We start from the raw sequence: 27802 nt of genomic DNA, 5'->3' as shown, positions 1-27802 counted from the left end.
GAGAAGCGCTGCGTCATCACGTCATGTTGAAGGGAAAAAATAATGGCGGCTCTTGTAATGGGATGGGATAATGCATGTATGAGATAAATCTTTATGAAAAAAATTAATCAGTTAGAATAACCAAGGTGTCAACGTAACAAGTCAGAATGGCTCACCGATACCTCCGCTTGTCAAGAGGTGGCAGGAATCTATTCAAAATGTTGCTGCCTCCAAACGTCAGAACAACTCACGTTAACGGTGCACGACTGGTGAGTTGCAATCTAGCTAACGACGTTACAACATCAAAACAAACAGCGCTAGTCGATTCTCATTGAATGACAAGGCATTAAGAGTTTGTTTTGGCAATAGGTAGTCTTTACATGTGGTTTGTTTGTAGAAAATCTAGATACTGTCATAATCCAACATTATTTTGCCCAACAAAACAACCTGTCATTCTAGCTAGCGTAACAGGCCTGCGAATGACATTGCCGTGGTTGGATAACACAGGGCGAGATTACATGATTAATTAAATTGTTATTTAACGTTAGCTAGTCAACTATCGCGTGTTACACTAACGTTACAACTTGTCTAGCTATTTTAGGTAACGTTATGTATACACGTGTAGTGACTATTTGCATTCGCCAATGTTAAAATACGGACTACGCGTGGTGATTTGTGTCCTTCCACACCAGATGCGATCAGGACACGCAGGTGGAAAGATCACAAAGAACTGTGAACGAATTCATTTAATTTGGGGACAGGTCGAAACGCATATAAAACATTCAAGGACATTTAACTAGCTAGTTTGCTGTTGGTAGCTAATTTGTCCTGGGATATATATATACATTGGCTTGTTATTTTACTTGAAATGTACTGTCCTTTTTCTTGCTGGATCTTTTGTAGAATATCAACCCATTTTGAGTCACACAAAATCGTGTGTTCTCTTCTACAGTTAATCCACAGATAAAAGGGGAAAACCCAGTTAGTTAAAAAGTGATCTCTCCTAGTAAGGTCTTCTTTCTATTTTATGTGGTGTTTGCAACCTGCTGGACTGGAGTCTGGACCTCGTTCATCTTTAATTAAATCACATAAGCGGGTTTATGCTCCTAAAAAACTATGAGGAGGAAGGACTTGCAGCGCATTGAGCGTCTAAAATAGAACCAAGTTGATAGAACCAAGGTCTATTTTAGCGCCTGGCTATGCAGACGCTCGCAAGCAATTTGGATGAAATTATTGAATAAGATGTATGTATGTGTACGTTTATTTTGCAATGCTTGCACACGCAATGCAGACATTGTGACAGTTCAGGGAGTTTTTAAGATTTCAGAGCGATCGTTAAACTAGCTAATGATGCTTCAGTTTTTTTTAAATATCTACCTATTTTATGTTGTAGTGTTACTCTGAGAAATGACAGTAGGCGCACCTACAAAAAAAATGTAATGGTGCAATATTTCTGAAGTGTATTCCATGACGTTTTCACATGCACTTGGTTTCTATACGTACTACTCAAGTAAAGACAAGTGTTTCTCAAATCTTTAATATTTTATTTCATAGTATCCAATTGGTAGTTACAGTCCTGTCTAGAGGTCTACCGATTATGATTTTTCAATACCAATACCGATTATTGGAGGACCAAAAAAGCCGATTTTTTACATTTATTTTTCTTTATTTGTAATAATGACAATTACAACAATACTGAATGAACACTTATTTTAACTTAATGTAAAACATCAATAAAATCAATTTAGCTTCAAATAAATAATGAAACATGTTAAATTTGGTTTAAATAATGCAAAAACAAAGTGTTGGAGAAGAAAGTAATATGTGCCATGTAAAAAAGCTAACGTTTCAGTTCCTTGCTCAGAACATGAGAACATATGAAAGTTGGTGGTTCCTTTTAACATGAGACTTCAAAATTCCAAGGTAAGAGGTTTTAGCTTGTAGTTAATATAGTATTTATAGGACTATTTCTCTCTATACCATTTGTATTTCATATACCTTTGACTATTGGATGTTCTTATAGGCACTTTAGTATTGCCAGTGTAACAGTATAGCTTCCGTCCCCCTCATGGCCCCTACCTGGGCTCGAACCAGGAACACATCGACAACAGCCACACTCGAAGCAGCGTTACCCATCGCTCCACAAAAGCCGCGGCAAGGGGAATAACTACTCCAAATCTAAAAGCGAATGACGTTTGAAACCGTATGGGCACAACCATTTTACTAGCTATCCATTTCATATTGGTTACACCAGCTGATAGGCTTGAAGTCATAAACAGCGCTGTGCTTGCGAAGAGCTGCTGGCAAAACACCCGAAAGTGCTGTTTGAATGAATGATTACGGGCCTGCTGCTGCTCAGTCAGACTGCTCTATCAAATCAGACTTAATTAGAACATAATAACACATATAAATATGGGCCTTTGGTCATTAATATGATCGAATCCGGAAACTATCATTTCGAAAACAAAACGTTTATTATTTCAGTAAAATACGGAACCGTTCGGTATTTTATCTAACGGGTGGCATCCCTAAGTCTAAATATTCTTGTTACATTGCACAACCTTCAATGTTATGTCATAATTACGTAAAATTCTGGCAAATTAGTTCGCAATGAGCCAGGCAGCTCAAACTGTTGCATATACCCTGACTCTGCGTGCAATGAACGCAAGAGAAATGACACAATTTCACCTGGTTAATATTGCCTGCTAAACTGGATCAGTAGTTATAACTAGTGATTATGATTGATTGTTTTTTATAAGATAAGTTTAATGCTAGCTAGCAATTTACCTTGGCTTCTACTACATTCGCGTGACAGGCAGGCTACTCGTGGAGTGCAATGGTTAGAGCGTTGGACCAGTTTAACTGTACTGTTGCAAGATTGGAACCTCTGAGCTGACAAGGTGAAAATATGTCGTTCTGCCCCTGAACAAGGCAGTTAACCCACTGTTCCTAGGCAGTCATTGAAAATAAGAATGTGTTCTTAACTGGCTTGCCTAGTTAAATAAAAGGTATAAAAAAATAATAATAATCGGAAATCAGCACTCAAAAATACAGATTTCCGATTGTTATGAAAACTTGAAATCGGCCCTAATTAATCGGCCATTCCGATTAATCGGTCGACCTCTAGTCCTTTCCCATCGCTGCAACTCCCATACGGACTCGGGAGAGGTTTGTACTCGCAGCCGGCTGCGACAGAGCCTGGAATCGAACCAGGTTCTCTAGTGGCACAGCTAGCAACTGCGATTCAGTGCTTTAGACCACTGCGCCACTCGGGAGGCCCGTGTTTCTCAATTCTAACTATTCTAACACTACTACTTAAATACGCCAATGGCTTAAAAACTAGACCTAGTTGAGCAGTGCTGCTGTTTGACTCGATCAAAACGTTTTAAAAGGACGGCGGTGTCCACGGATGGAGTTGAGGAAAAAGTGTATTTATTTAGTGCAACATTACTTTTCCCAAGCATTCTGGTTCTGTATGGCTCAGTTGCAAGCGCCATGCCCTATCAACACCAGTGTTGTGGGTTCGAAGCCCTGGATCGTCCATACACAAAATGAATGCATACATGACTAAGTAGCTTTGGATAAAAGCGTCTGCTAAATGGCATGTGTTATGTTGATTGTCATCTTTCATTTTCAAGGTCTCCAGCCAAGCAGACAGCCAGATAGTACTTGAAAGGAGGACTCTGTTTGAACATGTGTTAGGTGCCTATCAAAGACTCTGCTCCAAACCACCAAAAGGTATGTACCTCAACATTCACTGTATTCATCTAGCAGATTCCCATTCTTTCTGATTATATATAAAACAAAGCATAATATATTTATGGGTCATTAAAATGAGAAGTTTTTCATGCTCATTTATGATTTTGTGCGCTCTAAAGTTTGATGTTCTTACTTCAGGATTTGAAAAATATTTCCCCAATGGTCCGAAGACTGCGCCGAAGAGCAGTGAATCCAACCCAACCAGTGGAGAAGCCAAAGGTAATTTAAACCACTGACAAAATATACTTTCTCGTCCTATGTCGTTAGCTGGCTAAGACCTACTGAACACTACAGTGCATTCGGAAAGTATTCAGACCCCTTCCCCTTTTCCACATTTTGTTACGTTACAGCCTTATATTAAAATCTATTAAATAAAAAACAATCCTCATAAACATCCACTAAATGAGGAGTGCCCCATAATGACATCACAATACCCCATAATGACGTCGCAATACCCCATAATGACGTCGCAATACCCCATAATGACGTCACAATACCCCATAATGACGTCACAATACCCCATAATGACATCACAATACCCCATAATGACATCACAATATCCCATAATGACAAAGAAAGCGAAAACAGTTTTTTAGACCTTTTTGCACATGTATTAATGTATTCAGACCCTTTGCTATGAGACTCAATTGAGCTCTGGTGCATCCTGTTTGCATTGATCATCCTTGAGATGTTTCTACAACTTCATTGGAGTCCACCTGTGGTACATTCAATTGATTGGACATGATTTGGAAAGGCACACACCTGTCTGTATAAAGTTCCACAGTTGACAGTGAATGTCAGAGCAAATCTTGGGTTGGTTTATCTCAACATTTCTGCAGCATTGAAGGTCCCCAAGAACAGTGGCCTCCATTCTTAAATGGAAGTTTGGAACCACCAACACTCTTCTTAGAGCTGGCTGCCTGGCCAAACTGAGCAATTGGGGGAGAAGGGCCTTGATCAGGAAGTTGACCAATAACCTGATGGTCACTGACAGAGCTCCAGAGTTCTGGGAGGTGACCAAGAACCTGATGGTCACGCTGACAGAGTTCCTCTGTGGAGATGGGCGAACCTTCCAGAAGGACAACCATCTCTGCAGCACTCCACCAATCAGGCCTTTATGGTAGAGTGGCCAGACGGAAGCCACTCCTCAGTAAAAGGCACATGACAGTCCACTTGGAGTTTGCCAAATGGCATCTAAAGACTCTCAGACCATGAGAAACAAGATTCTCTGGTCTGATGAAATCAAGATTGAAGTCTTTGGCCTGAATGCCAAGCTGGAGGAAACATGGCACCATCCCTACGGTGAAGCATCCCTACGGCAGCATCATGCTGTGGGAATGTTTTTCAGCGGCAGGGACTGGGAGACTAGTCAAGGTCGAGGGAAAGTACAGAGAGGTCCTTAATGAAAACCTGCTCCGGAGTGCTCAGGACCACAGACTGGGGGAGAAAGTTCACTTTCCAACAGAACAACGACCCTAAGCATACAGCCAAGACAACGCAGGAGTGGCTTCGGGACAAGTCTGTCCTTGAGTGGCCCATCGAGAGCCCGATCAAAACATCTCTGGAGAGACCTGAAAATAGCTGTGCAGCGACACTCCCCCTCCAACCTGACAGAGCTTGAGAGGATCTGCAGAGAAGAATGGGAGAAACTCAAGGCTGTAATCGCTGCCAAAGGTGCTTCAACAAAGTACTGAGTATAAAGGGTCTGAATACTTATGTCAAAGTGATATTTTTTTATTGAATTGTTATACATTTTCTAAACACCTGTTTTTGCTTTGTCATTATGGGGTATTGTGTGTAGATTGTGGGGGAAAAAAACAATTGAATCCATTTTAGAATAAGGCTGTAACGTAACAAGATGGTGAAAAAGTCAAGGCGGTCTGAATTATTTCCCAAATGCACTGTATGTGTTGATTAACAAAATGTTAACTTTTCCAGTATTTAGATGAGGTATGTCATCATGTAAACGATACCTATGGAAGCCTCTGTTTACTTCTGCACTACACCAATTCCATTTTCTAAACAGAGCGTTGACTTCGGTTTTAGGCTGAAAACTGATGTGTCTATCTGCCTTCTCAGAGGCCAAGCCAACTACCAATGCACAGAAGGCCACTGGTAGATCTAGTGGAGGAGGAGGAGGTGGGGCCTCAGGCGGAGGAGGAAAAAGGGGAGGCAGGAAGGATGAGTCCCATTGGTATAGCCGGCTACAAAAGGTGAGAATCGACACCTGAAACCTGGTCGGAAGTTGACTTAATGATCTGGGTATTTGGAGCTAACCAAGGCCTTACCACTCATACCATTATTTTTTGCACTACTGTTAGCATCATGCCAATGCTAAACTGTTAAACAAAACCCAACAAGACAATTGTTAGAGGAATTTAACTCCGATATGTTCATTAACCAATTCAATTAAAACACTCTGTCCATTTCTAAGAATTTGTAAGATACTTATTTGCATAAAATGGACAGAGACCAGTCTCAAAATTAATCAGTAGTGTTTATTTTCCGAGAGCTCTCCTCATAATACCATGTACATTAGTTTATATACCTCACATTTCGTCATAAATGTCTCTCCTCCTCTCAGATACAATGGCAATACAGTTCACAAGCCTTCCCACATTGTCTGCCACCTGTTAAACAATCTACGACAAGCCCAAGGTCTCTCCCCTCCCTGGGTAGAGACAGAATGTCCTGTAAGGAACACAGCATTCCAGCCGGTCTGACGATAGCTCCATTCGTTTCTAACAAGGAACAGAAAGTCCTTGTTCTAATTCTTGACTAAAACTACACACATGATATTCTGTATTATGATTATAATAAGATTCATACATCCATACAGTAACATAGTAGTGTTCTGTTTAGTTATAGTTCTAGGTTAAATGTATTCATAATTTAGTCATTATTCATAAAAATCCCATAACAATATAGTGCACAGTACAAACAGAGCAAATGAGACAAAACGATACAATGAAATCGGTTGTTATTTCAAATTCTTCCGCAACGTGTTTATCCTTAGGGTGACGTGCCATGGGATGATAAGGAGTTCCGTATGTACTTCCTGAGTGGGGCTGCATTTTGGACCATGGTTACATATTTCTTTTTTTTACGGGAAGGCGGGAGAGAGGTCACTTGGAAAGACTTTGTCAATAACTACCTCTCGAAAGACGTCGTAAGTATTCTATTAGTATCATTGATAGGGAAATGGTGTGTAATTTTTAACGATATAAAATTGTGTGTTAAGGCTCGAGGTTAGATGTTCGTTTGCTTGATGTATGGTGCGAATCTGATGATTTGTCCACTGCTGTTGACTATCTCACATTCGGGGACTTGAATTTGGATCTTTCTTTTTCTCTCTAGGTTGACAGATTGGAAGTAATAAACAAGCGCTATGTGAAAGTGGTATTTACACCTGGAAAGACTCCAGTTGATGGAGTAAGTTAAATATTTTACCCATATATATATATATATTTTTTTAAATTTTATGCATGTGTTCTCTTCCTCACTTGTTAGAACAAAGGTAGTAATGAGTGGTTTATATTTTGGTACCCAGCAATACGTGTGGTTCAACATCGGCAGCGTGGACACGTTTGAGCGGAACCTAGAGACAGCTCAGTATGAGATGGGTATCGAGGGGGAGAACCGTCTGCCAGTGGTGTACTCCGCTGAAAGCGACGGGTAAGTTGGACACCAACTGGACTGAAATGGGAAGAGATCACCTTAAGAAATTATCCTTTTTCCTTTTCCGTTAGGAACATGGCCCAGCTCTAATCCCAGTAGCACACTTCTCTTCTTCCCGCAGGTCGTTCCTGCTCAGCATGCTGCCCACCGTGCTCATCATCGGCTTCCTGCTCTTCATGCTGCGACGGGGGCCAGCAGGAGCTGGCCGACCGGGCGGCCGGGGCATGGGAGGACTATTCAGTGTCAGCGAGACAACGGCCAAGGTGTTGCGCGATGAGATCGACGTGAAGTTCAAGGACGTGGCAGGCTGCGAGGAGGCCAAGCTGGAGATCATGGAGTTTGTCAACTTCCTCAAGAACCCCAAGCAGTACCAGGACCTGGGCGCCAAGATCCCCAAGGTGAGCCAGCAAGAGAGAACTTTGCTTATAAGGATAAACAATATGTGAAAATTCCACTTAGCCTATCATAGGGCAAGGTGGAGCTACCACCATATTGCCTATACATATATTTAAAAAAAATCTGATATCATCAGGGGATAGGGGCAGGGGGTTATTTCTAGGAGTAAGTAAGCAATGAGCATGTTCCAGAGGGTCGATATGTTATAGCAGTCTTCTGGGATGCACAGCATGACTGCAAAAGAGCATGACTGCAAAACCGACATCCTGGAACACCACCAAAGTCATACTCTTCTATGTCACAGGGGGCTATCCTGACGGGACCCCCTGGCACAGGGAAGACCCTGCTGGCCAAGGCCACCGCCGGAGAGGCCGACGTCCCCTTTATCACCGTAAATGGCTCAGAGTTCCTGGAGATGTTTGTGGGCGTGGGCCCCGCCAGGGTAAGTGACAACACTGTGGATCTTGGTGTCAGTATACTTTGGGTTAATGGACATTTCTGATTGATTGCATAATGTATTGTTCATTTCACCATGTCAATTATTATTTTATTTTTTGCATCAAAGCTTAACTGTGTTCCAACGCTCTTTCATTTGAATATCCACCTGACAAAGGGAAAGAACAGCCATCCAATTCTTTCACATCTACCTGCCCTGTCGAGCCCCGACCAGTAGTGCCTCACCCTTCCCGGTAGTGCCTCACCCTTCCCGGTAGTGCCTCACCCTTCCCGGTAGTGCCTCACCCTGCCCGGTAGTGCCTCACCCTGCCCGGTAGTGCCTCACCCTGCCCGGTAGTGCCTCACCCTGCCCGGTAGTGCCTCACCCTGCCCGGTAGTGCCTCACCCCGCCCAGTAGTGCCCTGTCCTGTCAGCCTTGCCAAGTGGAGCCATGTCCTAATGTTCATACTCACAATTCTTGACAGTTGCGTCTTGCTCTCGATTGGAAGATTTCTGAAGCAGGACTCCAGTTTCAAAGCAATATAAGTGATGGGCTTGGGCGGTATCCAGATTGTCTTACCTGTATACCAACCTTTATACCGTCCCAGTATATTTATTGGGTTGATACCAGGCACTGAACACGAGGGGCGATCTTTTTTTATTTTTTTATCCGAAGGTTAGCAATGCAAACAAGTACATGTAAAATACCATAGCGAATGCTAGTTAAATGCTAACAGACGCATGTGAACATTTCATATAGTCTCTTGCAAACTATTTGCAGGACAGACATCCCAGCTCATAAAGGCAAACAAGTAACAACATTTTTTAAAACGTTTTTCTGCATGCACAAAACAAATATTAAGACAGTATGGCTCTTGATCCAGGAGGGGTTTCTCTGCTGTTACCAATAGAGGAGCTTGATTGCAGGAAGCTAACCGCTTAGCTAGATAACTAGGTACTAAGTTGGCAAACCAAATGCACAACTGCAGAGCATCTAGCACATTTTTAGAAAGTTTAACTTATTAGTTCTAAGATATATCTAGCTGGCAAACATTTAGTTGTGAATTCCATTCTGTAACTAGATAACCTAGTGCGTGCTGCACAATGGTGAGGGACTTCCAAGGCTCTGGTCTCTCGTCGTTGTGTACTTGCAAAAAAGCAACATGTGACTGGGGACAACCGGTCAGCTTCATAATGTGGCAGGTGAAATGAAGAACGCGGCAGGGTAGCCTAGTGGTTAGAGCGTTGGACTAGTAACCGGAAGGTTGCAAGTTCAAACCCCCGAGCTGACAAGGTACAAATCTGTCGTTCTGCCCCTGAACAGGCAGTTCACCTTACTGTTCCTAGGCCGTCATTGAAAATAAGAATAAGAAGCAGATTGCGTTTTTTAAATATGTTTTTATTTTTTATTATTATCTCCTAACGTATTGCACAAGTTGACTGCAGGTATTTACTTAATAAAAAAGTAGCTACAAATATTGAGATTTATTAAACTTTATAGAAATAGTTTCAACAGTATTGAAAAACCATCCCGTGGCTAATTCCAAATACCCCGGTATACGGTATATACGGTGTACCACCCAAGCCTATACACGGTGTAACGCCAAAGCCTAATGTCCTCTGGGTTTTATTCTCTCCCTGCTTTGTGCTTTCCAGGTTCGAGATCTGTTTGTCATGGCCCGTAAGAATGCCCCTTGTATCCTCTTCATTGACGAGATTGACGCAGTAGGGCGCAAGCGAGGCAGAGGGAACTTTGGTGGCCAGAGCGAGCAGGAAAACACCCTCAATCAGCTGCTGGTCGAGATGGATGGTGTGTATCGCTCAGGGTCAATTTTTTTTTTATAGTTCATCAAATCCAGCCAATATTTTGCAATGACTGGGGCAATGAATGCCCCAGCAAAATACGTAGTCCACTCATTTTGCGAGGCCTGTCTCTACACAGGCCACCGCAGTAGGGATGGGGACGGTTTTTAGAATATCCGAACATACTTTAGTATTCAATTACTTGGGAGAGTTATTCATTTTTTTCTGAAAGAGAAAATAGGAAGTGAAATGGGGAGATTTTATTCAATGCAAGAATGGAATTAAAATTACGGAATTAAGTTGGCTACAGTGATCAACCAATATGTAGGCTGTTGTTTCATATGAATGGAGTTGTAGACATTGGACAGGGAGCGCAGTAACATGGTCTCAATTAGCCATGCTACCTGAGCTGGCTAACTTGGCTGGCTAACTTGGCTGGCTGGCTACTGATCGAAATTATAATTTAGATGAGTGTTTCTTAATCCTGGTCCGGTAGACCCAAAGGGGTCCACATTGTTTTTAGTTTTTGCCCTAGCACTTACACACCCGATTCCACTAATCAAAGGTTTGATAGTTGATTCAGTGTTTACCCTGGTATTGGGCGTGGCCAATTGCACGTTCTCCAACCAATGTTTTTATCAGCCACCCTCTTGGCCACAGAGACATTTTGCGGTTTAATTGCTGATTTCCTGCAATTCAACACATCTTTTCATGGGGCTGGGAGAATGTAATGGCATTTTTAAAGCTACTTTCCTGCAATTCTCTTCGTTCGTATGCGTGACTCAAACATTTATAACGAAATAACTGTGGGGCCCCCTTGCCATATTTTTGGATTCACTCTCAAAAGTATTTTTGTTCTCTAAGATCTCGTAAAAAATAATTATATAGGTTTATCATACATACTTTTATGTACATCTACAGATTGGTGTCTGTTTGGAAGCACACCACTGGTGGGGAAAATGCACATTTTTCTTAATGATTTTTAGAATATTCTGTCACCCGTTGGATGGGAACCTAGCTACTGACAAGAGCTAGGCCCGCTATTGCTAAATGAATATAGGAGAAACACTGATAATGGAATCAGGTGTGTGTGTGTGTGTGTGTCGCTAGGGTTAAAAACTAAAATATGCACCCCTTTTGGGGTCGACCCAGGATTAAGAAACACTTGATATAAACAGAATCCATATGACACTGTCACCTACCATTTTTCTCTCTTTCCAGGGTTCAACACGGCTACCAATGTAGTAGTGCTAGCAGGTACTAATAGACCTGACATCCTGGACCCTGCACTGATGAGGCCCGGACGCTTTGACAGACAGATTTACATTGGTACGAGCCCGTAGTTTTATTTTATCATATGCCCCCCCGGGCTACTTGGGTTTCGTCCTGTTCTGGTTTAATGTAGTTGTTGGATATGGTAAAAAAATATATATATATATATATATATGAATCCACTGTAATAAAGGAAAATTTAAAGTTGTACTATGGTTATCTGTTAATGAACCACCATGTAATAGTGAAGCTATTACCACAACATGTCACATATCATAACCTATCCAGGAGCCTGAAATTTGTTTAGTTTTAAGTAGTAATTGGTCAACCAATAGTTGATGCTAAAAGGAATGACTGACCAAGATAGGAAACAGTGGAAAAGCTTTTAAACATTGGTAACATTGTTTTCGCAGGTCATCCTGACATTAAAGGCAGATCGTCCATATTTAAAGTGCACTTGAGGCCTTTGAAAATGGACGCAGAGATGGACAAAGAAGCTCTCGCCAGGAAAATGGCTGCCCTCACCCCAGGCTTCTCAGGTAGGTTTTTGAGGCACACTGGGGATGCCATCCTAGACAATGGTGTCAGAACTGCAATCATTGGGTTTATAGGCCTAGTTACAATGATCAAACTGTTACCATATTGTTGACACACCCATATTCATTATGTCATATACTGCATACCAGGGTTTAAGTTAGCTGGTAAAAAACAGCTTTTGCCCACTAAAAAAATTATTTAAAGCTACAATATGCCACTTTTTGGGCGACCTGATCAAATCCACATAGAAATTTGAATTGTAGATCTGTCATTCTCATTGAAATCAAGTCTAAGAAGTGCTAGATCTGTTCTATGTGCACTATTACTGTGCTTAAGTTTAGTTATTTTAAACTTTCGGATTTGTGCACTAGCTGAAAATACAATATTTTTGGTTATGGAAAATATTTTTCACAGGGGTACAATGATTCTCTACACTGTAGTTGCTTTTATCATTGTTTTAAAACTTAAACTGAAGTTAGGTGAACTATTAGAATTTTAGCAACCAGGAAATGGCGAAGCGATTTCTGCACGTTACATATTTTAAAAGCTGATAAATAAAATTGTAGCAGGCGAAATTTTGCATATCGTGCATCCCTATTGCTCGCTTGAGCACTTTCCTCTCACTCCTTGCGCGTTGACTTAGGTGCATGCTGCTGAGAGAGCAAGATTGGAGTCTTGAGCTTCTGTTGATGTAAGAGGATGTGATGCCTTTTTCATTGGAGTAAAATTAAAATTAGAGTATGCCTTACAGTGAAAAGCCTACAAAGGGGAATTTCCTTAAAGATACGTTTTTAATACTGATGGGAAGAATGTTGGCACGGCCAAATGCAGGCTACCGTGCAACTCGCTATTCAGGTAGGATGCAATTTAACTTATTTTTTTCGTATTTATAATTTATAATTACTACTACTGTATATCATTGTTATTATTGTAGACCTATTTATTAATTAAAACCAGTCTTTAAATATGCACAATGTGTTTTGTTTCATTCTGTTGAGACGTTTTCCTTGGCTAAATTAAGTTTAGTCTGTTTTTTATTTATTTTTGCGCTCCGTATTTAGTTTAAGATGGGCTGTAAAGTAGGCCTGTTGTAAAATGAATATTAGCATATTACTGTCATTTGTTGGGTACGGTAGGCACTAGCCTTCCTTGGTCATTGCTGCAGTACAGCCTGTTCAATAATTTTGTGAAGGTTTATTAAACCAGTTCGTAAATGTTTTGTTTTCTACCTGAGCCATTTTCCTTTGGACAAATTTAAGTTCCAACTGTAATGTTTGCCGCAATATAATATCCTACTCGTATTTTTCCTTATACACAATGGCTTGACTCACCCTAATAAAGTTTAGAAACTTTTGTGAAGGTGTGGCTATTAGCCTAGTGGTTAGAGCGTTGGGCTCCGGAAGGTTGCAAGTTCAAATCCCCGAGCTGACAAGGTACAAATCTGTAGTTCTGTCCCTGAACAGGCAGTTAACCCACTGTTCCTAGGCCGTCATTGTAAATAAGAATTTGTTCTTAACTGACTTGCCTAGTTAAATAAAGGTTCAAAAAATATATACAAAAATACTGCAGTCCTATGATATGAAGGCATTGCACACCAATTGACCCCCGACAGTTGGAACTTGAGGTGAGGAAGAATGTTTTAGTTGCACCGAATCTTAAAATATAATGCTTATCTTCATAATTAAAAAAAAATAATAATAATCCGATTTTGAACATTTGCGAAGTAGCCTCCTGTACACCTATATGTGTATAACAGGCGCGGTAGTCTGACAAGGATAATGAAATGTATGTCGGTGTCGTAGCATGCCGCAGACATATCTCTCTCTCTCTGGCCTAAGCTTCTCTTCCTTTTTATATTTATTTGTTAAATATGAATATCCTACAGTCTGTATATGCAATGCCCTGCTGCATTTAGCGTTCAAATATCCCACAGCTGACCCGTGAGGTGGACAATTGTTATTTTAGGAAAATAAAAAAAATAACACAATAGGCTATACATTTTGTAATGCTGCACATTGAAACACAAGGAATAGTGTTTTTTTTGATAATGGCTGTTTTTAAGGACAGGTAATGTATCTGTTTATTGTTTTGCGCTGGCTGCGTGGGTGGACGCCCTAGATCGTGCATTACAGATCCAACACTTATGGATGACCAGGAAAGTGCTCAAATGTCAGTTAAATTTTTTAAAATAAAAATAAATCCTGTTCACTTGTCTGGTGAAAACCCTGCTGCTTACACACATACATACTGTACTGTATAATGTTGCATTTTCCCTGGACATTTTCATATTGATATTTGTATACAAAAATAAAATACGAATTTGTGAGGTCTTTCTTACAATGCTCATATAGATAGATATATTTTTTTGCCTTTCAATTTTAATATGCTCGTTGAAAACTGCTCTGGATGAGGCTTAACTATAAAACAATATCAATTTAAATTCTGTTTTGTTAGGTGCTGATATTGCCAATGTGTGCAATGAAGCCGCGCTGATTGCTGCTCGCCACCTCGCGGACTCGATCAACCAGAAGCACTTTGAGCAGGCCATCGAACGTGTGATCGGAGGTGAGCACAAGCGCACACATATACAAATGGAACACATCCTGATTTTCCTACATACCGTATTAAGCCACTGAATCTCAGTGCTAGAGGGGTCACTACAGACACTGGTTCGATTCCAGGCTGTATCACAACCGGCCGTGATCGGGAGTCCCGTAGGGAGGCGCACAATTGGCCCAGCTTCGTCCGGGGTTAGGCCGTCATTGTAAATAAGAATATGTTCTTAACTGACTTACATTTTTTTCTTTAAACTAGGCATTATCATTTTTTACTTTTACCTTTTTGTTTGTGGTATCCAATTGGTAGTAACAGTCATGTCTCATCGCTGCATCTCCCATACGGACTCGGGAGAGGTGAAGGTCGAGAGCCGTGCGTGTTTTTCCGAAGCACGACCCTGCCAAGCCGCACTGCTTCTTGACACAATGCCCACTTAACCCGGAAGCCAGCCGCACCAATGTGTCAGAGGAAACACTGTACAACTAGACTGTGTCAGCGTGCGCCAGGCCCACCACAGGAGTCGCTAGAGCGCGATGGAACAAGAACATCCCTGCCGGCCAAACCCTCCCCTAACTACGCAGGGCCAATTGTGCGCCGCCCCATGGGTCTCCCGGTTGCGGCCGGCTGCAACATAGCCTGGACTCGAATCCTTAGACCACTGTGTCACTCGGGAGGCCTGACTTGCCTAGTTAATTAAAATAAAAATGTGTAACATGTATTGGCTACTTACAAGCTGTGTTGTCATGACCAGCAAACCATAGAGATGCAAGATGCTCTAATTTGACTTCTCTGTCAATTGTAATGTGATTTATTAAATTTCACCTGAAATGTATTCAACTGAAAGTATAATGTATTCTAATCTATATGATCTAATTGAACTAGTGTGGCTTGATACATCGACGGGACTTTTTCCACAGCAACAAAGATCAAACATCATTGATTACTCACTCCTTCTGTTCTACCTCCTTCAGTCAACCTTTCCATATGAATTTGGTACCTTCTTTGTCATGCAGATTGTTTCGATGGTCACACGGGTATGTCAACTTCTTTCTGTTGTTGAATGTACAGGTCTGGAGAAGAAGACTCAGGTCCTGCAACCTGAGGAGAAAAAGACTGTAGCTTACCACGAGGCAGGGCACGCTGTGGCAGGCTGGTACCTGGAGCACGCTGACCCTCTGCTCAAGGTAGATTCTAGTCCCTACCAATATTCTACCTGACTCTCTATACTGGTAGATTCTAGTCACTACCAACATTCTACCTGACTCTCTATACTGGTAGATCCTAGTCACTACCAACATTCTACCTGCCCATCTATACTGGTAGATCCTAGTCACTACCAACATTCTACCTGACTCTCTATACTGGTAGATTCTAGTCACTACCAACATTCTACCTGACTCTCTATACTGGTAGATCCTAGTCACTACCAACATTCTACCTGACTCTCTATACTGGTAGATTCTAGTCACTACCAACATTCTACCTGACTCTCTATACTGGTAGATCCTAGTCACTACCAACATTCTACCTGCCCATCTTTACTGGTAGATCCTAGTCACTACCAACATTCTACCTGCCCATCTATACTGGTAGATCCTAGTCACTACCAACATTCTACCTGCCCATCTATACTGGTAGATCCTAGTCACTACCAACATTCTACCTGCCTCTCTATACTGGTAGATCCTAGTCACTACCAACATTCTACCTGCCCATCTATACTGGTAGATCCTAGTCACTACCAATATTCTACCTGCCTATGTATACTGGTAGATTCTAGTCACTACCAACATTCTACCTGCCCATCTATAATGGTAGATTCTAGTCCCTACCAATATTCTACCTGACTCTCTATACTGGTAGATCCTAGTCACTACCAACATTCTACCTGCCCATCTATAATGGTAGATTCTAGTCACTACCAATATTCTACCTGCCCATCTATACTGGTAGATTCTAGTCACTACCAACATTCTACCTGCCCATCTATAATGGTAGATCCTAGTCACTACCAACATTATACCTGCCCATCTATACTGGTAGATCCTAGCCACTACCAATATTCTACCTGCCCATCTATACTGGTAGATTCTAGTCACTACCAATATTCTACCTGCCCATCTATACTGGTAGATCCTAGTCACTACCAACATTCTACCTGACTCTATACTGGTAGATTCTAGTCACTACCAAAATTCTACCTGCCCATCTATACTGGTAGATCCTAGTCACTACCAACATTCTACCTGCCCATCTATACTGGTAGATCCTAGTCACTACCAATATTCTACCTGCCCATCTATACTGGTAGATCCTAGTCACTACCAACATTCTACCTGACTCTATACTGGTAGATTCTAGTCACTACCAACATTCTATCTGACTCTCTATACTGGTAGATCCTAGTCACTACCAATATTCTACCTGCCCATCTATACTGGTAGATCCTAGTCACTACCAACATTCTACCTGCCCATCTATACTGGTAGATCCTAGTCACTACCAACATTCTACCTGACTCTCTATACTGGTAGATCCTAGTCACTACCAACATTCTACCTGCCCATCTATACTGGTAGATCCTAGTCACTACCAACATTCTACCTGACTCTCTATACTGGTAGATTCTAGTCACTACCAACATTCTACCTGCCCATCTATACTGGTAGATCCTAGTCACTACCAACATTCTACCTGCCCATCTATACTGGTAGATCCTAGTCACTACCAACATTCTACCTGACTCTCTATACTGGTAGATCCTAGTCACTACCAACATTCTACCTGCCCATCTATACTGGTAGATCCTAGTCCCTACCAACATTCTACCTGACTCTCTATACTGGTAGATCCTAGTCACTACCAACATTCTACCTGACTCTCTCACTACCAACATTCTACCTGCCCATCTATACTGGTAGATCCTAGTCACTACCAACATTCTACCTGACTCTCTATACTGGTAGATTCTAGTCACTACCAACATTCTACCTGACTCTCTATACTGGTAGATTCTAGTCACTACCAACATTCTACCTGCCCATCTATACTGGTAGATTCTAGTCATTACCAACATTCTACCTGCCCATCTATACTGGTAGATTCTAGTCACTACCAACATTCTACCTGCCCATCTATACTGGTAGATTCTAGTCACTACCAACATTCTACCTGCCCATCTATACTGGTAGATCCTAGTCACTACCAACATTCTACCTGACTCTCTATACTCTCTATCCTAGTCACTACCAACATTCTACCTGCCTCTCTATACTGGTAGATCCTAGTCACTACCAACATTCTACCTGCCCATCTATACTGGTAGATTCTAGTCACTACCAACATTCTACCTGCCCATATATACTGGTAGATCCTAATCACTACCAACATTCTACCTGCCCATCTATACTGGTAGATCCTAGTCACTACCAACATTCTACCTGCCCATCTATACTGGTAGATCCTAGTCACTACCAACATTCTACCTGCCTCTCTATACTGGTAGATCCTAGTCACTACCAACATTCTACCTGACTCTCTATACTGGTATATTCTAGTCACTACCAACATTCTACCTGCCTCTCTATACTGGTAGATCCTAGTCACTACCAACATTCTACCTGCCCATCTATACTGGTAGATCCTAGTCACTACCAACATTCTACCTGCCCATCTATACTGGTAGATCCTAGTCACTACCAACATTCTACCTGACTCTCTATACTGGTAGATTCTAGTCACTACCAACATTCTACCTGACTCTCTATACTGGTAGATTCTAGTCACTACCAACATTCTACCTGCCCATCTATACTGGTAGATTCTAGTCACTACCAACATTCTACCTGCCCATCTATACTGGTAGATCCTAGTCACTACCAACATTCTACCTGACTCTCTATACTGGTAGATCCTAGTCACTACCAATATTCTACCTGACTCTCTATACTGGTAGATTCTAGTCACTACCAACATTCTACCTGACTCTCTATACTGGTAGATTCTAGTCACTTCCAACATTCTACCTGCCCATCTATACTGGTAGATCCTAGTCACTACCAACATTCTACCTGCCCATCTATACTGGTTGATCCTAGTCACTACCAACATTCTACCTGCCCATCTATACTGGTAGATCCTAGTCACTACCAACATTCTACCTGCCCATCTATACTGGTAGATCCTAGTCACTACCAACATTCTACCTGACTCTCTATACTGGTAGATTCTAGTCACTACCAACATTCTACCTGCCCATCTATACTGGTAGATCCTAGTCACTACCAACATTCTACCTGACTCTCTATACTGGTAGATCCTAGTCACTACCAACATTCTACCTGACTCTCTATACTGGTAGATCCTAGTCACTACCAACATTCTACCTGCCTCTCTATACTGGTAGATCCTAGTCACTACCAACATTCTACCTGCCCATCTATATCTATCTATACTGGTAGATCCTAGTCACTACCAACATTCTACCTGACTCTCTATACTGGTAGATTCTAGTCACTACCAACATTCTACCTGCCCATCTATACTGGTAGATCCTAGTCACTACCAACATTCTACCTGCCCATCTATACTGGTAGATCCTAGTCACTACCAACATTCTACCTGACTCTCTATACTGGTAGATCCTAGTCACTACCAACATTCTACCTGCCCATCTATACTGGTAGATCCTAGTCCCTACCAACATTCTACCTGACTCTCTATACTGGTAGATCCTAGTCACTACCAACATTCTACCTGACTCTCTATACTGGTAGATTCTAGTCACTACCAACATTCTACCTGCCCATCTATACTGGTAGATCCTAGTCACTACCAACATTCTACCTGCCCATCTATACTGGTAGATCCTAGTCACTACCAACATTCTACCTGACTCTCTATACTGGTAGATTCTAGTCACTACCAACATTCTACCTGACTCTCTATACTGGTAGATTCTAGTCACTACCAACATTCTACCTGCCCATCTATACTGGTAGATTCTAGTCACTACCAATATTCTACCTGCCCATCTATACTGGTAGATCCTAGTCACTACCAACATTCTACCTGCCCATCTATACTGGTAGATTCTAGTCACTACCAACATTCTACCTGCCCATCTATACTGGTAGATCCTAGTCACTACCAACATTCTACCTGACTCTCTATACTCTCTATCCTAGTCACTACCAACATTCTACCTGCCTCTCTATACTGGTAGATCCTAGTCACTACCAACATTCTACCTGCCCATCTATACTGGTAGATTCTAGTCACTACCAACATTCTACCTGCCCATATATACTGGTAGATCCTAATCACTACCAACATTCTACCTGCCCATCTATACTGGTAGATCCTAGTCACTACCAACATTCTACCTGCCTCTCTATACTGGTAGATCCTAGTCACTACCAACATTCTACCTGCCCATCTATACTGGTAGATCCTAGTCACTACCAACATTCTACCTGCCCATCTATACTGGTAGATCCTAGTCACTACCAACATTCTACCTGACTCTCTATACTGGTAGATTCTAGTCACTACCAACATTCTACCTGACTCTCTATACTGGTAGATTCTAGTCACTACCAACATTCTACCTGCCCATCTATACTGGTAGATTCTAGTCACTACCAACATTCTACCTGCCCATCTATACTGGTAGATCCTAGTCACTACCAACATTCTACCTGACTCTCTATACTGGTAGATCCTAGTCACTACCAATATTCTACCTGACTCTCTATACTGGTAGATTCTAGTCACTACCAACATTCTACCTGACTCTCTATACTGGTAGATTCTAGTCACTACCAACATTCTACCTGCCCATCTATACTGGTAGATCCTAGTCACTACCAACATTCTACCTGCCCATCTATACTGGTTGATCCTAGTCACTACCAACATTCTACCTGCCCATCTATACTGGTAGATCCTAGTCACTACCAACATTCTACCTGCCCATCTATACTGGTAGATCCTAGTCACTACCAACATTCTACCTGACTCTCTATACTGGTAGATTCTAGTCACTACCAACATTCTACCTGCCCATCTATACTGGTAGATCCTAGTCACTACCAACATTCTACCTGACTCTCTATACTGGTAGATTCTAGTCACTACCAACATTCTACCTGCCTCTCTATACTGGTAGATCCTAGTCACTACCAACATTCTACCTGACTCTCTATACTGGTAGATCCTAGTCACTACCAACATTCTACCTGCCTCTCTATACTGGTAGATCCTAGTCACTACCAACATTCTACCTGCCCATCTATACTGGTAGATCCTAGTCACTACCAACATTCTACCTGCCCATCTATACTGGTAGATCCTAGTCACTACCAACATTCTACCTGCCCATCTATACTGGTAGATCCTAGTCACTACCAACATTCTACCTGCCCATCTATACTGGTAGATCCTAGTCACTACCAACATTCTACCTGCCCATCTATACTGGTAGATCCTAGTCACTACCAACATTATACCTGCCCATCTATACTGGTAGATCCTAGTCACTACCAACATTCTACCTGCCCATCTATACTGGTAGATCCTAGTCACTACCAACATTCTACCTGCCCATCTATACTGGTAGATCCTAGTCACTACCAACATTCTACCTGCCCATATATACTGGTAGATCCTAATCACTACCAACATTCTACCTGCCCATCTATACTGGTAGATCCTAGTCACTACCAACATTCTACCTGCCCATCTATACTGGTAGATCCTAGTCACTACCAACATTCTACCTGCCTCTCTATACTGGTAGATCCTAGTCACTACCAACATTCTACCTGCCCATCTATACTGGTAGATCCTAGTCACTACCAACATTCTACCTGCCCATCTATACTGGTAGATCCTAGTCACTACCAACATTCTACCTGACTCTCTATACTGGTAGATTCTAGTCACTACCAACATTCTACCTGCCCATCTATACTGGTAGATTCTAGTCACTACCAACATTCTACCTGCCCATCTATACTGGTAGATCCTAGTCACTACCAACATTCTACCTGACTCTCTATACTGGTAGATTCTAGTCACTACCAACATTCTACCTGCCCATCTATACTGGTAGATCCTAGTCACTACCAACATTCTACCTGACTCTCTATACTGGTAGATTCTAGTCACTACCAACATTCTACCTGCCTCTCTATACTGGTAGATCCTAGTCACTACCAACATTCTACCTGACTCTCTATACTGGTAGATCCTAGTCACTACCAACATTCTACCTGCCTCTCTATACTGGTAGATCCTAGTCACTACCAACATTCTACCTGCCCATCTATACTGGTAGATCCTAGTCACTACCAACATTCTACCTGCCCATCTATACTGGTAGATCCTAGTCACTACCAACATTCTACCTGCCCATCTATACTGGTAGATCCTAGTCACTACCAACATTCTACCTGCCCATCTATACTGGTAGATCCTAGTCACTACCAACATTCTACCTGCCCATCTATACTGGTAGATCCTAGTCACTACCAACATTCTACCTGCCCATCTATACTGGTAGATCCTAGTCACTACCAACATTCTACCTGCGCATCTATACTGGTAGATCCTAGTCACTACCAACATTCTACCTGACTCTCTATACTGGTAGATTCTAGTCACTACCAACATTCTACCTGACTCTCTATACTGGTAGATTCTAGTCACTACCAACATTCTACCTGCCCATCTATACTGGTAGATTCTAGTCACTACCAACATTCTACCTGCCCATCTATACTGGTAGATCCTAGTCACTACCAACATTCTACCTGACTCTCTATACTGGTAGATCCTAGTCACTACCAATATTCTACCTGACTCTCTATACTGGTAGATTCTAGTCACTACCAACATTCTACCTGACTCTCTATACTGGTAGATTCTAGTCACTACCAACATTCTACCTGCCCATCTATACTGGTAGATCCTAGTCACTACCAACATTCTACCTGCCCATCTATACTGGTAGATCCTAGTCACTACCAACATTCTACCTGCCCATCTATACTGGTAGATCCTAGTCACTACCAACATTCTACCTGCCCATCTATACTGGTAGATCCTAGTCACTACCAACATTCTACCTGACTCTCTATACTGGTAGATTCTAGTCACTACCAACATTCTACCTGCCCATCTATACTGGTAGATCCTAGTCACTACCAACATTCTACCTGACTCTCTATACTGGTAGATTCTAGCCACTACCAACATTCTACCTGCCTCTCTATACTGGTAGATCCTAGTCACTACCAACATTCTACCTGACTCTCTATACTGGTAGATTCTAGTCACTACCAACATTCTACCTGACTCTCTATACTGGTAGATTCTAGTCACTACCAACATTCTACCTGCCCATCTATACTGGTAGATTCTAGTCACTACCAACATTCTACCTGCCCATCTATACTGGTAGATCCTAGTCACTACCAACATTCTACCTGACTCTCTATACTGGTAGATCCTAGTCACTACCAATATTCTACCTGACTCTCTATACTGGTAGATTCTAGTCACTACCAACATTCTACCTGACTCTCTATACTGGTAGATTCTAGTCACTACCAACATTCTACCTGCCCATCTATACGGGTAGATCCTAGTCACTACCAACATTCTACCTGACTCTCTATACTGGTAGATCCTAGTCACTACCAACATTCTACCTGACTCTCTATACTGGTAGATCCTAGTCACTACCAACATTCTACCTGCCCATCTATACTGGTAGATCCTAGTCACTACCAACATTCTACCTGCCCATCTATTTTTTTATATTTTATTTAACCTTTATTTAACTAGTCAAGTCAGTTAAGAACAAGTTCTTATTTTCAATGGCGGCCTAGGAACAGTGGGTTAACTGCCTGTTCAGGGGCAGAACGACAGATTTGTACCTTGTCAGCTCGGGGGTTTGAACTTGCAACCTTCCGGTTACTAGTCCAACACTCTAACCACTATACGGGTCATTGTTTTGACCCAGTCGTTAATGCTAATCATTCTATTCATGCGATGTTACTATACTAAACAAATCATTATCATGTACCTAGCTAGCAGAGATTCAATGAGGATGAGTGACAAGAACTTGAATAAATAATGATTTAATAAATATAAAATAGGCCGCACTGTGCTGGTTAATTAATTAATGGAGTTCTGAGTGTTTACGGTTATTCGTTTTACGTTCGTTCTTGGGCTACTGGCATGGGAGATATTGCATTTGTAAAATGATACATTGTTGCACAGGTTGTAGGTAGATCTACATACAACCGCCAACTGTTGCAAACCAAATGGTGGTATGGACAAATCATGTGTAGATAGATGAATTCCCTGCCTGGGCTGCGAGACAGTGGAATTATGACATTTAATACATGGTCATGGTATTTTGCAGGAGTTGTTGTCCAACCAATCGACATCCAGGATCCAAACACTAATAATTTACGCTACACCGGCTGGCTTTGCTGAGTTGGATGGTTTTTACCATGCATCCTTAGAAAATGTGTTATGCTAATATTGACGGCTTTGTAAAGCCATCGGTCTGACTAGCTCTAGAGAATATATGCATACTTTGCAAGATATTAAAGGGATAGTTCACTTTTAAAAAATAAGCCTGTATCAGCCAGATTTAATACTGGGTGACCAATAACTGCCAGGCTCAACTTACCACTGACATTTTGTCCTCTCTCCAGGTATCTATCATCCCCAGAGGCAAAGGGTTGGGCTATGCCCAGTACCTACCAAAGGAGCAGTACCTATACACCAAGGAGCAGCTGCTGGACAGGATGTGCATGACGCTGGGTGGCCGCGTGTCTGAGGAGATCTTCTTCGGTCGCATCACCACGGGGGCCCAGGACGACCTCCGTAAGGTCACCCAGAGTGCATACGCCCAGGTCTGTCCGTCCCCCTTCGTCCCCACCACCACATTTATTAGCATTTTTATTGGTATTTTTCTTTGTGTTTCACAGGGCTAGTACACAATGGGTTGATGATTGGGTAAGACGGTTGTACTAATCTCATGAAGGTGTGTGTGTGTCACATTCCAGTTATTTTTGTTGTTGAAGTAGAGTGGATTATCATTTGACATTTTGCATTTTATTGAGACAGTAATGAGAGAGAGATACATTCAAGTGGGAGAGTCTGTGAGAGGGGAGGACATGAGGATGGACCTCAAGTTTCCGGTGGGGAGAAGCATACACTGAGTGTACAAAATATTAGGAACACCTGGTCTTTCCATGATATAGACTGACAAGGGGGAAAGCTGGAATCTCTTATTGACGTCACTTGTTAAATCCACCTCAATCAGTGTAGATGAAGAGGAGGAGGACAGGTTAAAGAAGGATTATATGTGTATGAGTGCCATTCAGAGGGTGACTGGGCAAGACAACATATTTAAGTGCCTTTGAAACAGGGTATGGTAGTAGATGCCAGGCGCACCGGGTTGAGAGTGTGAAGAACTGCAACGTTACTGGGTTTTTCACGCTCAACAATTTCCTTGTGTGTGTCAAGAATGGTCCACCAACCCTGGTCTTTTAGGTTGTGAACATGAACCCAGACCATGGTTCCTGCACACATTATATATATATTTGTTTACTTAATTGAATATACTGAAAATCTCAGTCTGTTGTATTAGGACATTCCAATAAAGTGTTACTACACCATTGTTTTTACAGATCGTGCAGTTTGGCATGAATGACAAGGTGGGACAGGTGTCCTTCGACTTGCCCCGGCAGGGCGAGATGACCCTTGAGAAGCCCTACAGCGAGGCCACGGCGCGCCTCATCGACACGGAGGTACGCAATCTCATCCGAGAGGCGTACGAGCGTACCCACACCCTACTGGCTGAGAAGAAAGGCGATGTGGAGAAGGTACGTGTGGTGGTAGGACATAAAAACACTCGTAGGCTTACACTGTCTCTCACACAGACACACAAGTAAAACTTAAGCCAAAGGTAATAATACATTTACCTTCAACGGTTGCCTGGTCAGGTGGCGCAGCGTCTGCTGGAGAAGGAGGTGCTGGACAAGAAGGACATGGTGGAGCTCCTGGGGCTGCGGCCGTTCGCTGAGAAGTCCACCTACGAGGAGTTTGTGGAGGGCACGGGGGGCATGGATGAGGACACATCCCTGCCTGAGGGCCTCAAGGACTGGAACAAGGAGCGCGACAAGGAGGAAAGCACAGAGGAACAGGTGGCCCGACAGATCTCCGGAGGGATGCCCTTCTAAACGGGGACTGCTTAGCTTTACCGATGGTCGTTTTTAGTATGAGGCTGTGTACTGAGATTAGAACAGGTTGGTGGAAGGATCTCAGTAAAACCCCACCTAAACGTTACCTGACTGAACCATGCCCAATCCCTCTGATTGGTCAGTTGCATCCTTTGCAATGGTCTGGGGGTGTATTCAGCGAGATGAAACATTCTGAATGTTGCAGATAAAAATGTCATACAGGAGTTAAAAGTTCTGTCATGGTTAGAGTATAAACAAAATATATCACATTTAGTTGAGGGGGGGGTTATTATTTTGGATAAAGAAGACACTAGGCCACACATCTAAAACTAAAAACTATGTAGAAAATATAATAGACCATTTTATTTTATATAACTTACCTGTTTCTGGCCCTCAAAATTGATTTTGACAAACAAATCGGTCATAATAAAAATAAATCTGAGCCAAAAAGTTTTGCCGCCAAATCTTGTGTGTGTGATTTAACCTGTCATTAATAAAGCTATGTATTCCCTATTCAACATGGAGGAATAAGCATATCTGTTCACCACCAGAATATTTGAGCAGTTGGAAATCCCACTCATCGCTCACAGAGCGGGGTCACCACTCTGGCGATCATTATCTTTTCTCCCGCTCCACCCCCCAAAAAATTGCCGCTCCAAATTCGCTGCATTTGTTTAGTTTAAAACGATATTTTAAGTTATACCCCATCTACTTTTGTGACTATGTATCATTTTTGTTTTGAAGTAGGCTTCAAGAAGCATCAACATTTCAACAACATGACAAAGGCTACTGAACAAGGACCGACCTGATGATATGCGACCACTGTGTTAAAAAAATGTGTTTCTCTCATCTCTTGGTGGTCAGGTAGGCTACTTCAGTTGTAACTGTGGCTCTGTAGTGCTCACATTTTACAGTTGATGGACAACTTTAACACTTAAATGGAATCTAAACGTTTCTGTGAGCTCATTCGTTGTCTTGCCATCAATTACACAGGCTGTGAACTATTTCTTAGTCGACTCATATCAACATCTCCGAGGATTAGTAGTGGAGGTAGGCTAAATAAATACACAAGAATAGGCCTAATTTAAAATAAGTGGTGAAGGACATTTTTTAAATGTTGCCCAGAGCTCGTGGCTGAGTGGTACCGGAGCAAAATTGGGGAGAGAGAGAGAAGGCCCCGGCCATTTAAAAAAAAAATATATATATTTGTTTTAGATCCACTGCTCGCTCCAGCCAAATTACGCACGTTCTCCTCCTTCCTCCACTCTGCTCACATCCTCTGTTTGACAAAGTACATTTCTGTCTAGATGTTCTGTACCTCCACCCAGCCTGAACACGCCCCAGAGAGACTGACTACGGTGCTCTTTTCCAGGGATTGGATGGGAGCACTGCCCTTGATCTTCATGCCTTAAGGCCCCCTTGAGTATAAGGCATGATGAGTGGGTTTTTAGAAGAGTGGGAGGGGGAGACTTAAGTTTTTGTATACTTCACAACCCAGCCAGTGTTGCAACCCAGCCAGTGTTTAACTATGGATTATTTCAATGACCGAAAAAAAACCAAATGTAGAATCCGTCTGGCTTTGTAAAGAACGTTCAGACGTGTAGAATCCGTCTGGCTTTGTAAAGAACGTTCAGACGTGTAGAATCCGTCAGGCTTTGTAAAGAACGTTCAGACGTGTAGAATCCGTCTGGCTTTGTAAAGAACGTTCAGACGTGTAGAATCCGTCAGGCTTTGTAAAGAACGTTCAGACGTGTAGCTTGGGGTTGTTTCCAGGTTTGGACAAGAGGATTGTACATGAGATGTCAAAGCCAAGGTTGCTGTATAGATTTTGAGTAGATGACAAAATGACTGAAATATTCCAGTAGTAACATAACATGAAATGTTGAAGAACAAATTATGTTCAGGAAATAAAGAAATTATGCTTGCAACCTCCCCCCCCCCCCCCCCCCCCATTAATATTTACTTCTGTGAAGTGGAGTCAAACTGATTGAAATATGTGACGATCACATGTCTATCCAATTTGTATTCTTACCGAAAAAACTGACCAGGGCGATGGGTGAGTGATTTTAAAATACATGCAACTGAAACCAAGGTTAGAACAGGAAAATGAAAAAGTAAACGCA

The 27802-nt window shown here is 42.0% G+C and overlaps 1 protein-coding gene across 2 annotated transcripts; it reads left to right on the top strand.

Annotated features, from left to right (window-relative positions):
* LOC139375812 (AFG3-like AAA ATPase 2) lies at positions 1 to 27793 on the top strand. Of its 2 annotated transcripts, none has more exons than XM_071117690.1 (18): positions 1 to 248; positions 3618 to 3717; positions 3877 to 3957; positions 5818 to 5951; positions 6755 to 6907; positions 7096 to 7170; positions 7289 to 7413; positions 7538 to 7814; positions 8117 to 8254; positions 9904 to 10057; positions 11272 to 11379; positions 11736 to 11861; positions 14314 to 14424; positions 15484 to 15599; positions 24147 to 24347; positions 25128 to 25322; positions 25443 to 27118; positions 27390 to 27793. In XM_071117690.1, exons 1-17 carry the CDS (start codon positions 147 to 149, stop codon positions 25677 to 25679), a joined length of 2433 nt encoding a protein of 810 aa, XP_070973791.1. In that variant the 5' UTR covers positions 1 to 146; the 3' UTR covers positions 25680 to 27118; positions 27390 to 27793. The 2 variants fall into 2 exon arrangements, with proteins under 2 accessions (XP_070973791.1, XP_070973790.1); XM_071117689.1 differs by having other exon boundaries at positions 25443 to 27241; positions 27390 to 27609.
* The last annotated feature ends 9 nt before the right edge of the window (positions 27794 to 27802 follow it).

The sequence above is a fragment of the Oncorhynchus clarkii genome, chromosome 20 (genome assembly GCF_045791955.1).
Source record: "Oncorhynchus clarkii lewisi isolate Uvic-CL-2024 chromosome 20, UVic_Ocla_1.0, whole genome shotgun sequence".
Classification (NCBI taxonomy): domain Eukaryota; kingdom Metazoa; phylum Chordata; class Actinopteri; order Salmoniformes; family Salmonidae; genus Oncorhynchus; species Oncorhynchus clarkii.
Note: the sequence above shows the minus strand (reverse complement) of the source record. Positions and strands in the feature narration are given on the sequence as shown.

Excerpts from the sequence above, each read along its gene's own strand:
- LOC139375812 (XM_071117690.1), top strand. The coding sequence starts at position 147 with ATGGCTCACCGATACCTCCGCTTGTCAAGAGGTGGCAGGAATCTATTC. Across the intron at positions 8,255-9,903 it reads TGGGCGTGGGCCCCGCCAGG|GTTCGAGATCTGTTTGTCAT; the intron begins GTAAGTGACAAC and ends TGTGCTTTCCAG. Across the intron at positions 14,425-15,483 it reads CATCGAACGTGTGATCGGAG|GTCTGGAGAAGAAGACTCAG; the intron begins GTGAGCACAAGC and ends TTGAATGTACAG.